At 39.0% G+C, this 17,455-nt stretch overlaps 1 protein-coding gene across 1 annotated transcript in view; it reads right to left on the reverse strand.

The window, feature by feature from the left end:
- The window catches only part of LOC130368624 (dual oxidase 1-like), a 174,849-nt gene that overhangs the window by 54,741 nt on the left and 102,653 nt on the right, over positions 1-17,455 (reverse strand). The window contains exons 14-18 of the mRNA XM_056572557.1: positions 16,964-17,082; positions 9,859-9,996; positions 8,544-8,660; positions 7,227-7,429; positions 5,898-6,071 (exon numbers count right to left, since the gene is read on the reverse strand). Of these exons, the coding sequence (XP_056428532.1) occupies positions 5,898-6,071; positions 7,227-7,429; positions 8,544-8,660; positions 9,859-9,996; positions 16,964-17,082 (751 nt within the window). The remainder of the gene's footprint in view (positions 1-5,897; positions 6,072-7,226; positions 7,430-8,543; positions 8,661-9,858; positions 9,997-16,963; positions 17,083-17,455) is intronic.

Genomic DNA, 17,455 nt, shown 5'->3' on the forward strand with positions numbered 1-17,455 from the left:
TGTAAAGTACAGCTATTTTGTGGTGAGTATTCTGTGCAACAAATTTATCACAGATGTCAAGAAGACCACAACAAATGTGAGCTGAACAATATACCATTATTGATAAATGTCCCCCATTGTGCTTTGTGGTATAGAACAAGTTAATAAGTTAGCAAGGGGCAGCAACCATAACCAAAAAATCTTTTTGGATAATAAAATATGCTACTTGTATGCTCCATGGTCTGAATATCAGACAAGACGTCCTTTGACATTTTGTCTAAGCATTTTATTCTTGATATTGTTTATATTGGGGTTTAGAGGTGTTTTTGACATAGAGATATTGAGATGAATATACATTATGTATACCGTATTATATAGCATGTTTATTATACGTTAACTCTCTCTCTTTTACTTTATTTTACTGCAGTATAATTTACTTACTTTAACCCCTTAACGACGCAGGACGTATATTTACGTCCTGCGCCGGCTCCCGCGATATGAAGCGGGATCGCGCCGCGATCCCGCATCATATCGCGTCGGTCCCGTCGCTAATCAACGGCCGGGACCCGCGGCTAAAACCACACATCGCCGATCGCGGCGATGTGCGGTATTAACCCTTTAGAAGCGGCGGTCAAAGCTGACCGCCGCTTCTAAAGTGAAACTGAAAGTATCCCGGCTGCTCAGTCAGGCTGTTCGGGACCTCCGCGGTGAAATCGCGGCGTCCCGAACAGCTGATCGGACACCAGGAGGGCTCTTACCGGCCTCCTCGGTGTCCGATCGACGAATGACTGCTCCGTGCCTGAGATCCAGGCAGGAGCAGTCAAGCGACGATAATGCTGATCACAGGCGTGTTAATACACGCCTGTGATCAGGATGAGCGATCAGTGTGTGCAGTGTTATAGGTCCCTATGGGACCTATAACACTGCAAAAAAAAAGTTTAAAAAAAGTGTTAATAAAGGTCATTTAACCCCTTCCCTAATAAAAGTTTGAATCACCCCCCTTTTCCCATAAAAAAAATAAAACAGTGTAAAAAAATAAATAAATAAACATATGTGGTATCACCGCGTGCGTAAATGTCCGAACTATAAAAATATAACATTAATTAAGCCGTACGGTCAATGGCGTACGCGCAAAAAATTCCAAAGTCCAAAAAAGCGTATTTTGGTCACTTTTTATAACATTAAAAAATGAATAAAAAGTGATCAAAAAGTCCGATCACAACAACAATCATACCGATAAAAACTTCAGATGACTGCGCAAAAAATGATTCCTCATACCGCCCCATACGTGGAAAAATAAAAAAGTTATAGGGGTCAGAAGATTACATTTTTAAACGTATAAATTTTCCTGCATGTAGTTATGATTTTTTCCAGAAGTGCGACAAAATCAAACCTATATAAGTAGGGTATCATTTTAACCGAATGGACCTACAGAATAATGATAAGGTGTAATTTTTACCGAAATATGCACTGCGTAGAAACGGAAGCCCCCAAAAGTTACAAAATGGCGTTTTTTTTTCGATTTTGTCGCACAATGATTTTTTTTTCCATTTCGCCGTGCATTTTTGGGTAAAATGACTAATGTCACTGCAAAGTAGAATTGGCGACGCAAAGAATAAGCCATAATATGGATTTTTAGGTGGAAAATTTAAAGGGTTATGATTTTTAAAAGGTAAGGAGGAAAAAACGAAAGTGCAAAAACGGAAAAACCCTGAGTCCTTAAGGGGTTAAAATATTTACTGCACACTGTCTAAAATTAAACATCAAAAAACTGTCTATTATTTTTGTGTGCCATATCTTGTATCCACAGTAGGTAGTGCATATTCTTTTAAAAAATGTTTTGTTTTGGTTTTATTCTTGTTTTATTTTAGTTGTAACAATTTGTAAAAATAGATCTGGAAAATAGTAAAAAAAAAAATAAAAACTGAAAATTATATTCAAAACACACTTCTTGGACCCCTACTGATTTTGAAAATAGAGGGCATGCAGTCCTTTAAGGAATTTCATTGGTAACTTACTGAGTACCCGGCATTACCCGGTCTACCTCCTTAACCCTTGTAGGAGAGGAAAATTAACATTGATGCTCCCATACTCATATGTCATCCTCATGTCCTGTTTTCCTGTCCGGTCCACATATCATGTCCTCATATCCGAACCTCAAATCATGTCCTCATATCCGGACCTCATATCCTGACCTCATAACCCCGACCTCATAGCCCATCCTCTATCCCGCCCTCATATTCTGTCCTCATATCCAACCCTCATATCCTGTCATCATATCCGGTCCTCATACATGTCATCCTATCCCGTCCTCATATCCTGTCCAAATATCCCATCATCATATTCCATCCCCTGCACTAACTGTTCTCTGCTCCTGCCTACTGGACAGTCGTTGGTATGTTTAACCCCTTAAGGCCTTAAGGATGGGAGCATTATGACCTTAAGGATGGGAGCATTTTTTTCAAATCTGACCTCTATCATTTTATGCATTATTAACTCTGGGATGCTTTTCTTATAAATTTGATTCTGAGACTTTTTTTGTGTGTGACATATTCTACTATTCTACTTTATGTTAGTGGTAAATTTCCGTCGATACTTGCAAAAATTTCAGGAAAAATTTGAAAATTTAGCATTTTTCTAACTTTGAAGCCCTCTGCTTGTAAGGAAAAGGGAGATGTCAAATAAATGACATATTGATTCACATATACAATATGTTAACTTTATGTTGGCATCATAAAGCTGACATGTTTTAACTTTTTGAAGACATCAGAAGGCTCAGTATAGCAGCAATTTTCCAATTTTTTCACAATAATTTTAAAATCAGACTTTTTCAGGGACCAGTTAAGTTTTGAAGTGAATATGAGGGTCTTTATATTGGAAATCCCCCATAATGGACCCCAGTATGAAAATTGCACCCCTCAAAGTATTCAAAATGACATACAAAAAGTTTGTTAAACCTTTAGGCGTTTCACAGGAATTGCAGCAAAAAGGAGGAGAAAAATCTAAATCTCCATTTTTTACACTAACATGTTATTGTAGCCCCATTTTTTTCCCATTTTTACAAGGGGTAAAAGGTAAAAAGGCCCCCCAAAACTTGTAATTAATTTTCTCTCGAGTAAGGAAATACCTAACATGTGGCTGTTAAGTGCTCTGTGGGTGCACTAGAGGGCTCAGAAGGGAAGGAGTGACAATGGCATTTTGGAGAGCGAATTTTGCTGAAATGTTTTTTTGGGGGCATGTTGCATTTAGGAAGCCCCCACTATGTCAGAAGAGTAAAAAAAAAAAAACACATGGCACCCTATTTTGGAAACTAAACCCCTCAAGGAACGTAACAAGGGGTAAATTGAGTCTTTATACCTCACAGGTGATTGACAAACTTTCATTAAAGTGGGACGTGATAATGAAAAATTCGATTTTTAATAATAAAATGCTGGTGTTACCCCAAACTTTTCATTTTCACAAGGAGTAATAGGAGAAAATGCCCCCCACAATTTGTAACCCCATTTCTCTTGAGTAAGGAAATACTTCATATGTGGATGTAAAGTGCTCTGTGGGTGCACTAGAGGGCTCAGAAGAGAAGGAGTGACATTGGGCTTTTGGAGAGCGAATTTTGCTGAAATGGTTTTTGGGGGGACATGTCTCATTTAGGAAGCCCCATGGTGCCAGAACAGTTTAAAAAATGGCATATTATTTTGGAAACTACACCCCTCAAGGAACATAACAAGCCTTAACACCCCACAGGTGATGACAAACTTTCGTTAAAGTGGGACGTAAAAATAAAAGACTTTTTTTTTCTTTTTTAAAAGGGATAATAGGAGTAAATGCCCCCCATTTATATCTCATATGTGGATTTAAAGTGCTCTGCGAGCAAACTACAATGCTTAGAAGAGAAAGAGTGCATTGGGCTTTTGAAGAGAGAATTTGGTTGGAATGGAAGTCAGGGGCCATGTGCATTTCAAAGCCCCCCGTGGTGCCAGAACAGTGGACCCCACCACATATGACCCCATTTTGGAAACTACACCCCTCACAGAATGTAATAATGGGTGCAGTGAGCATTTACACCCCACTGGCATTTGACAGATCTTTGAAACAGTGGGCTGTGCAAATAAAAAAATAAAAGTTTTAATTTTTACGGAAGGCTGTTCAAAAAATCTGTCAGACACCTATGGGCTGTAAATTCTCACTGTACCCCTTCTTACATTCCGTGGTGGGTGTAGTTTCCAAAATGGGGTCACATGTGGGGGGGTCCACTGTTCTAGCACCATGGAGGTTTTGTAAACGCACATGGCCTTCAATTTAAGCCTAATTCTCTCTTCAAAAGCCCAATGGCGCTCCTTCTCTTCTGAGCCCTGTAGTGCGCCAGCAGAGCACTTTCCATCCAAATATGGGGTATTTCCATACTCAGAAGAAATTCACGTCCAACTTTAATGAAAATTTGTCAAAGACCTGTGAGGTGTTAAGGCTCACTATATCCCTTGTTATGTTCCATGAGGGGTATAGTTTCCAAAAAGGTGTCACATGTGGGAGTTTTTTTTATTTATTTTTTTGCGTTTAAGTCAGAACTGCTGTAACTATCAGCCACCCCTATGCAAATCACCAATTTAGGCCTCAAATGTACATGGCGCTCTCTCACTCCTGAGCCCTGTTTTGCATCCGCAGAGCATTTTACGTCCACATATGGGGTATTTCTGTACTCGGAAGAAATTGCGTTACAATTTTTGTGGGTCTTTTTCTCCTTTTACCACTTGTGAAAATGAAAAGTAGGGGGCAACACAGCATATTAGTGTAAAAGTTTTTATTTTTTTACACTAACATGCTGGTGCAGCCCCTAACTTTTCCTTTTCATAAGGGGTAAAAGGAGAAAAATCCCCCAAAAATGTGTAACACAATTTCTACTGAGTATGGAAATACCTCATATGTGGCATTAAACTGTTGCCTTGAAATACGACAGGGCTCTGAAGTGAGAGATTTTGAGTACTAAATTAGAAATTTTCAATAGGGGCGGACCTGGATACAAGGATGGGGCTTGCCTCCACCAAAACCCTATGGCAGTGTTTCCCAAACAGGGTGCCTCCAGCTGTTGCAAAACTCAGAGGCTGTCCAACAATACTGGGAGTTGTTGTTTTGCAACAGCTGGAGGCTTCGTTTAGGAAACACTTCCGTATGAGATGTTTTTCATTTTTATTGGGGGAGGGGGATGTGCAAGGGGGTGTATATGTAGTGTTTTATTTTTCATTTTGTGTTAGTGTAGTGTTTTTAGGGTTCATTCACACAGGCGGGGGTTCACAGTGAGTTTTCCGCTGGGAGTACGTGACGTCACTCGTCATTGCGTAGCGCAGCGCATGACAATGACGCAGGAGACGCCACACCAGAGCCAGAACAGATAATTATAAAACCGGGGATGAGGGAGGCAATGGGGCAGCGACACCAGCAATGGGGCCGCGGCGCCAATAGCCAGGGGGAGAGAAGCGGCGGCAGCAGGGCTCTAGACCCCATGAAAAGCAGGGGGAGAGAAGCGGGCAGCGACGGCCTCTCTCCCCCTGCCTTTCCTAGGGGGCTTCTGCGGGGTCAGAGAAACCGGAGATGGGGGAGGCAATGGGGCAGTGGCGCTGGCAGTCTCTGGACCCCAGGATAGGCAGGGGCAGAGAATCGGACAGCGATGGCAAGTCTCTGGACCTGCAAAAGCCGCTGCAGTTCATTGATTTGAAGTGCCCGCTTTAAATCATTGAACTGCAGCGGCTTATCGGTGTATAACACGCAGATAGACTTTAGGCTAAAAATTGTAGCCTAAAAAATGCATGTTATACGCCAATAAATACGGTAAGTAACATTTGTACCAATTTTTTTTTTATATCTCCAATATACATCTCCTTTATGAAATAGTTAACAAGAAGAAGTATACACAAAGTAAAATTTACTTGAGCAAAAGAATGCCTGAAAAATGTTTCCAGTATCTGACTTCTCTGTAGTTTTGTCACAGCTTCATTTAGTAGACTTTCCTCATCCATTCTGCTCTCATTTATAGAAAACCCATTTTCTTGCAATTGATTGATAAAATTTGTGCATTCCTCCTCATTATAAAAGTAAAGCACCTAGGACAAAATGAAATAACAGTTTATAAATTGGGAAGCAGTGTTTGACTGGCCCTCTAGAGGATCTTTTAGTGGTCTCAGATTCAGACATGTTTCTGGAGTTCATTTACGCATAAATAATTGTTATGGCTACACCTACACAATCTTCCTCATTACGGTGCTCTATACTTTGAAATCATAATAGATGAAAGAAGAGAGAGTATTGACTTTTCGGCAGCATATTAACTTAAGAACTTCAAGTAAAACTACCCACAGACTGCTTGCAAGACATTAGCTGTAAAGATGTTTTTTGTTTTGCTTCTTCTTCATTAGTTAATTAATTCATAAATTAATTAATTAATATATTTATTTATTTATTTAGTTCATAGCTATTTAGTTTATAGCAGTCACAATGACAATACCATATTCGAATATTTTAAATGTTAGCAATAATTATCTAGCATTCAGTATGATTTTGCATAGCAATATTAGAAATATATTGACACTTATTGGTAATATATTTCTAATATTGCTATACAAAAAAATACTGAATGCAAGACTTACTGTGAATGATTCAGATCTATCACTATAGTCACTTGCTCAGTGGAAAAAACATTGTGGCACAGAAATTCCACTGTAAGTGAATGCCTTATCTATTATGTATACAACAGCTAATACTACTATAGAGACAAGTTCCAGGACCCCAAGTGGCTGTGACCTGCACATGATTAAATGTAATGATGACATAGGCAGGTTCTATGTGATATAATAACAACTGCTACAATATTGAAAGCTGTACTTAATTCCATGCCCTAAACACCAGCTTCTATAATAAGCAATGACTGAATCATGTGCTTGTCTTATACTTATTTGGTTCTATCCTTGCTGATACTCTCACTGAGTCCGCGCTGTTCCAGGTGGCCTCCTGGTCCCTGTCTCGACAAGCAGGAAAGCCATTCACGAAGCTGTTTGCTAAACTGGAATTCCTTGCATGTCGAGATAAGGACCAGTGAAGAGCTCTGGACAATCCCTTTAAAGTGCACAGTGTGACATTGACAATTCACAACAATATACAAATATACAATGATATCTTCCCAGAAGACATTTTGTTTGAGAAGACGACCACCTCAGATGATCACAACTAGAAGAGGCTGTGACTTTAACGATTCTACTTACAGTGTCATATTCATTAGGCACTTTAACAAGCAGAGTACGGCATCCACGGTTATTGGACTGAATGACAGTTAACTGCTCATGGTTTTGCATATTGATGAGCCGCACCACTGTGCTTCTACTATCCAAAATTTTGATAACTTTTTGTGAATGCAGTTGTAAAAAAACAGGACAAAGTTGTTCATCTGGGCCTTGCCATTCTTGAGCTGGAAAAGATGAAAAATTTTCATAGTACTTTATATTATAGCAATAGAAGAAAGAATCAGCTCACCCCAAAGCCAACAATTCTGAGCACGGAGAGGGTGTGGACTGCACCTTTAAAATAGCAAAGACAAGGAGACTCCAGCCCGATACAGATCCAATAGCGTCTTTATTCACATAGACCTACATGAATCACAGGTACAAGGCAGGATGTGATGTGTTTCGGCCAGTTGCTGGCCTTACTCATACACATACACTGTATGAGTAAGGCCAGCACCTGGCCGAAACGTGGCACATCCTGCCTTGTACCTGGGATTCATGTAGCTCTATGTGAATAAAGATGCTATTGGATCTGTATGGAGCTGGAGTCTCCTTGTCTTTACTGTATATTATAGATTATATAATATCATAGACAAATATATCTGAGTCAGTATGATTTCAGCGATGCAAAATATATCAATTATTGCATTACTTTTTCTTGCATTATATTGATTGATGGATTGATAAATCCACACTCCATTAGTTCAGCCTGCCATAGGTAGGCTTTGTCAATTGCTGAGTCATGGCACACACAGAGGCCTTGCTAAGGTCTTGGTATGCTCAGCAGTAAGTTTTCCCTTGACTGGATCTAAGGGGCCTAAGCCATACCCATAAAACAACTCCACAGTAGTATCTTTTTTTTCCCCACCAAACTTTACAGTAAGCATGATGCAGACATGCAAATAAGATTCTCTTGGCATTTACCAAGACCAAACTCATCCATCAGACAAGCCAGATAGAGAAGTGTTATTCAACCCGCAACAAAACATGTTTCTACTGCTCTAAAGTCCTGGCGCACAGTTTTTGTGCTGATTTTTATTCCAAGTGAACTACTAAGTAAGCACAACAATGGCAACTTCCTATGCACTATGCACCTCAGCACTCGTGACTCCCGCTCTGTAACTTTATGTGGTCACACTTCATGGCTACAGTCTGATATTAATACAATTTTCACACTAATATAATCCAAAGTACCAAGATGGCACAGCTCAAATGTACAGTTCAACGGCATGAAATGATGAAAATTGTAGAAAATGTATGCAATAAAAGGCATTATGATTTAACCCTGCTCATGTTTACCTGCAATTCCTTCAGCAGCTAAAACCTTTTTCATACTGGATACGTCTTGCTTATTTTTAATTTTTTTGTAGTTTCTTTTGCGAGATTGAGCAACAACCCAGGCAATAAAAAAGCTTACTGAAAGACGAAAGGAAAAATAGAAAACAGGTGAGATTGAATAGGAAACATTTCTAATAAGAAATACATATTCATACTTGTCCTGTTTTAAAATATTTCCTATTTTAGCCACTACAACAACAACACTATTTCGTTAGAAGTCTCCTCTATGTGCACAATCCAACATGCTCATTTCTAGAATAGGTCGGCCTCTGCACACATCAGTCGTCAGACAACCCTGGAGTTCAGCCAAGCTTTGTTTACATGCCTACATTACATACACTGAGGTCTACGCCCCCCTCCCCCCCCATACAGCTCAATAGGAGAGGAGAGGATGCACGAAAGCCGCATCTACGCCTCTCCAGTAGAGATACATAGAGGGGACGTGTCAGCCGCGGGGGGGGCCCAGCCTTCCTACGGATAGAGGATAAGTTGCATTAAACTGCAGATTTCCTTTAATTGTGCATGTAGGAAAAGGACATGGACACCTTTAAATAGCTATTTTTTATTCTTGCTATCTACTTATTATGGCCCCAAAACCATTTCCCCATAGGTCTTTATTAAATATTTTGATTACATTTGCCTGTACAGCCTTTGCTATGTGCTGGATGAGCTCTGTATCCTCTCTATATTTGTACACAACCTATGCGATTCTTCCCAGCACACCGCCTTGTATCTGCTCTCCTGTCTCTTTCCAGCATATTTAAAATGTTCTCCTTGATTTCTTTCACCTCATGTTTACTATATGAGTTAGTCTATAACCTCAATCACTGAGAAAATAAAAAGTAATTAATCAGACTCTGATGTAGATATCTTTCTCTGAGTAGCAGATAAGCGGTGGGACATTTCTAATAAAAACTATTTAGAGTGTAGCTTCATATTACATTCAGGAAACAAACCAAAAATAGAACGAATTGTGCAGAAATATCCTTTGATACATCATACAAGATCAGTACAAGATAAGTATTGCAATCTAGTTACAAAGTTGCTCAACATTTTAAGTAGAGATAAGGAAGATGAATGTGTCTAACATATTAGAACTGCCTGAAAATGTATTCTACAATATACTCCATTTTGATTGTTTTGACATAATTAGCAGATTATTAAAGACTTTGTTGTTCTTGCTGTTGATAAATATACCCTACATATTCTGAGGTGAATTTATTTGTGTGTTGTTGTTATTATTATTATGTAAACAAATACAGCTAAATTGACAAACCTAAAGGAAAAGCACAAATAATGACAATAAGACTGCTGTATCCAATCACACATCCTTCAAAGTAATCAATGGCAGTGGGTGGAACACAAGGTGAAAGCATTGTAGATCCTGTTTGCTCTGGCTGAGGACATGGATCACCTGAAATAGAAATATTTTATAATAAACAGCAATATGAAAGTTACATTTTAAAATACAATTTTAAATAAATCAAATGTATCTAACAGAGTTTCTCCAGAAACACCAAGAAAAGTCACTTTCTGAAAATACTGTCAAAGTATGTGCGACAGTGAATATATTAACATGTTGTATTTACTGTGTATTTAGTCAACAAACTCATTTTTACATGCAGTTACTAATCATTGATGCTGGATTTAACATAACTACAATGGCATAACTCCTTGGATGCTTATAGTTCATATAACAGAGGATCCGATGGTGCAATAAATTGAAAAGAGGATTTCACAGACCTTATCAGTCATAGCTTCTTCATTTATTTTCAAGTTGCATGTTTTTCATGAGCGTTACAGCAATATTTGTTCATTCCGAGTACGGAGCCATTGCACCCACGTCCATAGTCGAACCTATCCTCTGTTATAGGTTTGTTTGTGAATTTCTTGTTAGTGTCCCTATCTCTGTTTAACTGTTATGCTTTATATATATATATGTATATATATATATATATATATATATATATATATATATAAAATTTCTATGTATTTCATTTCCCCATAACACTTTTCAGTTTTGATGCCCATTGTATGAAATAGTAAGTTGTAGTTTTTCTTTGTGGGTAAACTAAAGCAAGTTTGTTGCTTGTGAGAAATATAATATTAATTAAATACAACTTAATACATAATCCCAGCACGGATTTTTCTTCCCCATGTGCATTACCTTACATTTATCAGTGTTGAACCTCATCTGCCAGTTCCCATCCGAAACCTCCAACCTATCCAGAACCATTTGTAACAGTGCACTGTCCTCTATAGTGTTTACAGCTTTACAGAGTTAGTATCATCTGCAAAGATTGCTGCTTTACTACTCAACCCCTCTACAAGATCATTAATAAATATATAAAATAGAACAGAACCCAAGACTGACCCCTGTGGTACCCCACTAGTAACAGTAACCCAATCAGAATCAGTACCATTAATAACCACCCTCTGTTTCCTATCACTGAGCCAGTTACTTACCCATTTGAGCACATTTTCCACCAGCCCATTCCTTCTCATTTTATGCAGCAACCTTTTATGTGGCACCGTATCAAATGCTTTGGAAAAATCCAGATATACGACATCGAGCGATTACCCTTGTCCAGTCTGGAGCTCACCTCCTCATAAAAGCTGATCAGGTGAGTTTGACAGGACCGATCCCTCATAAAGCCATGCTGATATGGAGTCAAACATTTATTTTTATCAAGATACTCCAAAATAGCATCCCTTAGAAAACCCTCATGCAATTTACATACAACGGAGGTTAAACTAACAGGCCTATAATTCCCAGATCAGCTTTTGACCCCTTTTTAAATATTGGCACCACATTTGCCATGCGCCAGTGCTGGGGAACAGTCCCTGTTACTATAGAGTCCCTGAATATTAAATAGGGGTCTGTCTATTACATTACTTAATTCCTTTAGAACACGGGGTGAATGCTATCTGGACCTGGTGACTTGTCTATTTTGATTTTTTGTAGGTGGCACTGTACTTCTTCCTGGGTTAGACAGGTGACCTGTACTGGGGAGTTTATCACACTGTATTTCACCTGGCATTTCATTTTCCTCGGTGAATACAGTGGAGATGAATTTGCTTAATATATTAGCTTTTTCCTGATCCCCATTTATAATTTAATCCTCATCATTTTTTAAAGGGCCTACACTTTCATGTGTTAACCTTTTTTGCTATTTATATAGTTAAAGAACATTTTGGGGTTAGTTTTACTCTCTTTGGCAATTAGTCTTTCTGTCTCTATTTTTGCGGCTTTTATCAGTTTATTTTTTTTACATATTTTACATTTTTCTCTATAGCTTTTTAACCCCTGTCTGTGGATGAAAATATAAAAGAGTTATAATTTTTGATGGGCTGAGTCCTTAAAGGGGTACTCCGCCCCTAGACATCTTATCCCCTATCCAAAGGATAGGGGATAAGATGTCAGATCGCCACCGTGCCGCTGCTGTGGCACCCCGCCATCATTACTGCACAGAGCGAGTTCGCTCTGTGCGTAATGACGGGCGATACAGGGGCCGGAGCAGCGTGACGTCATGGCTCCGCCCCTCATGACATCACGGCCCGTCCCCTTAATGCAAGTCTATGGCAGGGGGCGTGACGACCACCACGCCCCCTCCCATAGACTTGTATTGATGGGGGCGGGCCGTGACATCACGAGGGGCGGAGCCGTGACGTAACGATGCTCCGGCCCCTGTATTGCCCGTCATTACGTGCAGAGCGAACTCGCTCTGCGCAGTAATGATAGCGGGGTGCTGCAGCAGCGATCCCGGGGTCCCCAGCAGCGGGACCCCGGCGATCTGACATCTTATCCCCTATCCTTTGGATAGGGGATAAAATGTCTAGGGGCGGAGTACCCCTTTAAGGACTCAGCCCTTCAAAAATGATAACTCTTTTATATTTTCATCCACAGACTAGTATGACTAGTATGACTTCTTTTTGGCGTGACCAGTTGTCCATTGTAATGCCATCACTCACTTTACCATAAAATGTATGGCGCAACCAAAAAAAATACTATTTGTGTGGGGAAATTAAGAAGAAAAACACAATTTTGCCAATTTTGGAAGGTTTTGTTTTCACGCCGTACAATTTACGGTAAAAATGACATGTGTTCTTTAGGTCAATATGATTAAAATGATACCCATGATAACATACTTTTCTATTACTGTTGTGCTAAAAATAAATCGCAAACTTTTTAACCAAATTAGTACGTTTAAAATCCCCCTATTTTGAAGACCTATAACGTTTTCATTTTTCCGTATAAGCGGCGGTATGAGGGCTCATTTTTTGCACCGTGATTTTTACTTTTTATTGATACCATATTTGCTTATATATAACTTTTAATCCATTTTTCGTTAATTTCTTTGGGAATAAAATGTTATAAAAAAAAAGCAGCTATTTTGGACTTTTTTTTTTTACGTTCACGCCGTTCACCGTACGGTATCATTAACATTTTATTTTAATAGTTCAGATACTTACGCACACGGCAATACCAAATATGTGTATAAAATATCTTTTTAACACTTTTTGGGGGTGAAATAGGGAAAATGGGACAATTTACGTTTTTATTGGGGGAGGGGGGTTTTAACATTTTTTTTACACCTTAATAGTCCCCTATTTATAGCAATCATTTGATAGCCAATACTGTTCAGTGCTATGCATAGGACATAGCACTGATCAGTGTTATTGGTCATCTTCTGCTCTGTCTGTGTGAAGGCAGATCAGAGCAGAAGACGCCGGGAAGGCAGCGGAGGAAGGTAAGGGGACCTCCGTCTGCCGTGCTTGATGATCGGATCGCCGCGGCAGCGCTGTGGACGTACATTTACATCCGGCGTCGTTAAGGGGTTAATGCTTCTTCACTGCTGTCCTGTTTTAGTAGTTTAAATGCTTTATTTTTGTAATTTATTGCCACTTAACGTTCTTATTCATCCATATTGGTTTTCCTTTATTTCTTACCCTTTTATTCCCATAAGGTATATACATCTTACAGTGAGAATTTAAGATATTTTTAAAAGTCTCCCATTTAGTGTCATACAGTACATACGTATACAGTATGATCTATAGATTATGTTCCCTTTTAGGTATATTTACTGTTCGTATTTGCACCAGTTTGCACAAGCATCTTCAAATAAGTTGAATAAATAGTTTTAAAAAAAATACACATTTAAATTCGATATGTCATAGCATTACAACCTCTAGCTATTTGTTCCTCTTAGTAGAGGAATAAATATATCAAATGATTTAGTTGCCAGGTCCTAAATTTAAACTCCGAAATTGAAAAAGAAAATAATAGTGCTCAAAAATCAATTAGATATCTGGATAATTTAGCATATAAAAATGTATAGCTATTTATTTAAAAATAATTCAGATACAAAACAATGATATTACAGGAGTGGACCACAGGGAATGAAGAAGGAGTCCAGCACTGCAGTGAAGGCAGCTTTATTATGTGAGGAGCAAGCATTAAAAGCACACTAGTCAGACATGTTTCAAGCGCGAACGCTCTTCCTCGGTGACGTCAGTGTGAGCACAGGTGAGCCATTATATACCCAATTCAAAGGGTGGGGCAAGGTGAAACAACACCCATGTACCTGACATCACACTGATAGACAGGGATCGAGGTATACAGGTAAAATGCACATGCAGGATACAAAATACAAAATACAAAAAGAAGTATATATATGAAAGTGTATCAAAATACATAAGTAAAATGTATAATACCACATACCAAAAAGGCTAAAAACTAACAAAGGGTAACAGGACTAACAGGAAAAAATATGTGAAATTAATAATGGAACAACAGTTCCCGTCGGATATTTAAACCTGTGGGACTACGTGTTCCTAAAGTGAACTGCCAAAAAGCTTCTCTGTCAGCTAATTTTTTCCTGATACATCCTCCTCTAATGTTAGATTTAACAAGTTCGATAGCATAGATGGTAAAGCCACTCGTATTACCATGATGCACAGTTTGAAAGTGAGCAGATGCAGCTGATCTGTGTCTTCTCGATGTGGTAGTACTGTCATTCAAATGCTCTAACGCTCTGGTTTTTAACTTTCTGGTTGTGTAACCCACATACTTAAGTTGACAGAGTGAGCATTCTATGATGTACACCACATTGGTATAATTACAATTAATGTATGACTTTATGAAAAAAGTCCTGGTGCCATCGGCAGAGGTGAAAGTTTTTGTGGGTTTTGCATAATTACAAGTGCGGCATATTCTCTGTCCGCACTTGAAAAAACCCTTTTGAGCTAACCAGTGTGAGTGACTGGATCTTTCACTCACCACCACACTTGGCGATAGCTGATCACCAAGTGTGGGGGCTCTTTTGGACACTACTTGGCATCCCTCACTCAGAAGGGATGATAGCGTTTCATCCCTCCTGAGGAAGTGAAGGTGTCTATTAATAATTTGTTTGATGTTATTGAAATAGGGTGAATAAGTGAGTGCCACAATGGGTTTTTTACTTTGTTTTGTTGGTGCGTGTTGTGGATTAACAAGAGCACTTCTATCCTTGTTGGCTACAATACATTCAGCCCTATTTAAGGTATGATGGGAATAACCCCTATTAGACAACCTATTCTTTAATTCCTCTGCCTGAGATTTGTATGTGGTCATGTCGGAGCAATTTCTCTTGAGTCTAGTGAACTCCCCTACTGGTATGGATCTGGTGGTGTGTAATGGATTATTGCTGTCAGCTCTGAGGACAGTGTTACCGGAGATGGGCTTGCGGTGAGTTGAGGTGGAAATTTGACTTGATGAGTTGGTGGTGAAGGTTAAATCCAAAAATGCCATGGTCTGTGAATCAAACTGGTATGTAAATTTAAGATTGTATGGATTATCATTCAGATATGCAGCAAACAGTGGTACGGTCGCGACGTCCCCCCTCCAAATGAGGAGGAGGTCGTCAATGAAGCGACCATACCACTGTATGCTGTTGGCAAATGGATTATCAGTAGTGAAGATGTAATTAGACTCCCAAAAGGACATAGTCAAATTGGCCAGGGATGGTGAGTGTTTGGCTCCCATGGAAACACCACTAGTCTGTACGTAGAATGTTCTATCAAATATGAAATAGTTGCGGGACATGAGGAACCAGATGACCATTTTGATAAATTCTTTAAGATCTGATGAATATTGGCTGTGGGTGTTAAGGTGGAATTCAAGAGTAGTCATGAAGAATAGGTTGTCTAATAGGGGTTATTCCCATCATACCTTAAATAGGGCTGAAGGTATTGTAGCCAACAAGGATAGAAGTGCTCTTGTTAATCCACAACACGCACCAACAAAACAAAGTAAAAAACCCATTGTGGCACTCACTTATTCACCCTATTTCAATAACATCAAACAAATTATTAATAGACACCTTCACTTCCTCAGGAGGGATGAAATGCTATCATCCCTTCTGAGTGAGGGATGCCAAGAAGTGACGTCACCGAGGAAGAGCGTTCGCGCTTGAAACATGTCTGACTAGTGTGCTTTTAATGCTTGCTCCTCACATAATAAAGCTGCCTTCACTGCAGTGCTGGACTCCTTCTTCATTTCCAGTATCCGGGGCGCCTGGCCGGGCACCGGTCCGTGCATAGAACGACACGGGAGGTGAGCTGGACTCTCTTCATTCCTTTGCAGTGGACCACAGGGCCCTGGTGGCCACCTTTAAAGGGGTACTCCACCGGAAAACATCTTAATCCCCCTTTGGATAGGGGAGAAGATGTTTCCGGTGGAGTATCCTTTTAAAATACAATCAAATGAATGAAATGAATATATATATATATATATATATATATATATATATATATATACAAAATTATATAAAATACTAACAAGACTGAATGATCCTGTGGCTTGGTTGGAGAGGTGATCCTGACTGTGGAGGTAAGTATAGTGGTGGAGTCTAATACAGAGAGCAATGGCATTCGTGTGGAACAGAGTGCATGCGCCTTTGATTGACAGCTCCCTAGTGCAGAACAAGTGCAGTAGGATGTCATTGAGGGAGTACTGTCTTGGTTTTCTAGTAGGGCGGTATAGTGACCTTATATAATGCTTTACACACTTTAGGACCTCCCCAGGTCCCTTACTCAGTAGCATAAATGTAAATTTGTTTGAGGGTCTGTATGGATTGTTTATATCTACAAGACTCCTCTCATATACTAAAAAATATAAAAAAACATCCATGAAACCTAGCCTATATATTAATATACATGTTGACCAAATCCATACATATGATTAACACTAAGGTTGTATGTACTACAATGGTATTTAGGGAGACAAAATGTCCTTCTAATAAACTGGGTAGTGTTATAGAAAAATAAAATACTATATGTTGAATGACTATATCATTGAATATACCCTAACCTATATATGTCAGATCGATATTTATACTCACCATCAACCCAAGTGAATACCTTCTGCTGGATATCTCCAGATTGTGCAGAGGTCACTGCCACAATGACATCATGGAATGAAGTATTCTTAATATTTTCTATTTCATTTGTAGTAAATAATCTTCAAGAGAAAAAGTATAATAAATTGTTTTCTCCGTGACATAAAACCCAAATACATGTAAATTTAGCATTAAAAAAGTAAAATATGATTAGAAACGAAATTAGCAAATAAAATTTACTGAGATGTTAGAAATTCTATTTTTATATCATGTATGTGCCTTGGGAATCGAGTAGACAATAATATGACAGCTGACTGGCTTTTGACTCCTGACTGGTAAGGTACCTTACTAGGTAGAAATTATGTTAAAGGCTGTAGGAAAGTCCAATCGCTGTGGAAGGCAGTAATAACAGACTATTTACGTTATAAAAACAGGTAAGAAAATGTAACATCTTGACATGAGAGGAAGGAGTACCCCACTTGACATGCACACGTC

The sequence above is a fragment of the Hyla sarda genome, chromosome 4, assembly GCF_029499605.1.
Source record: "Hyla sarda isolate aHylSar1 chromosome 4, aHylSar1.hap1, whole genome shotgun sequence".
NCBI lineage: Eukaryota > Metazoa > Chordata > Amphibia > Anura > Hylidae > Hyla > Hyla sarda.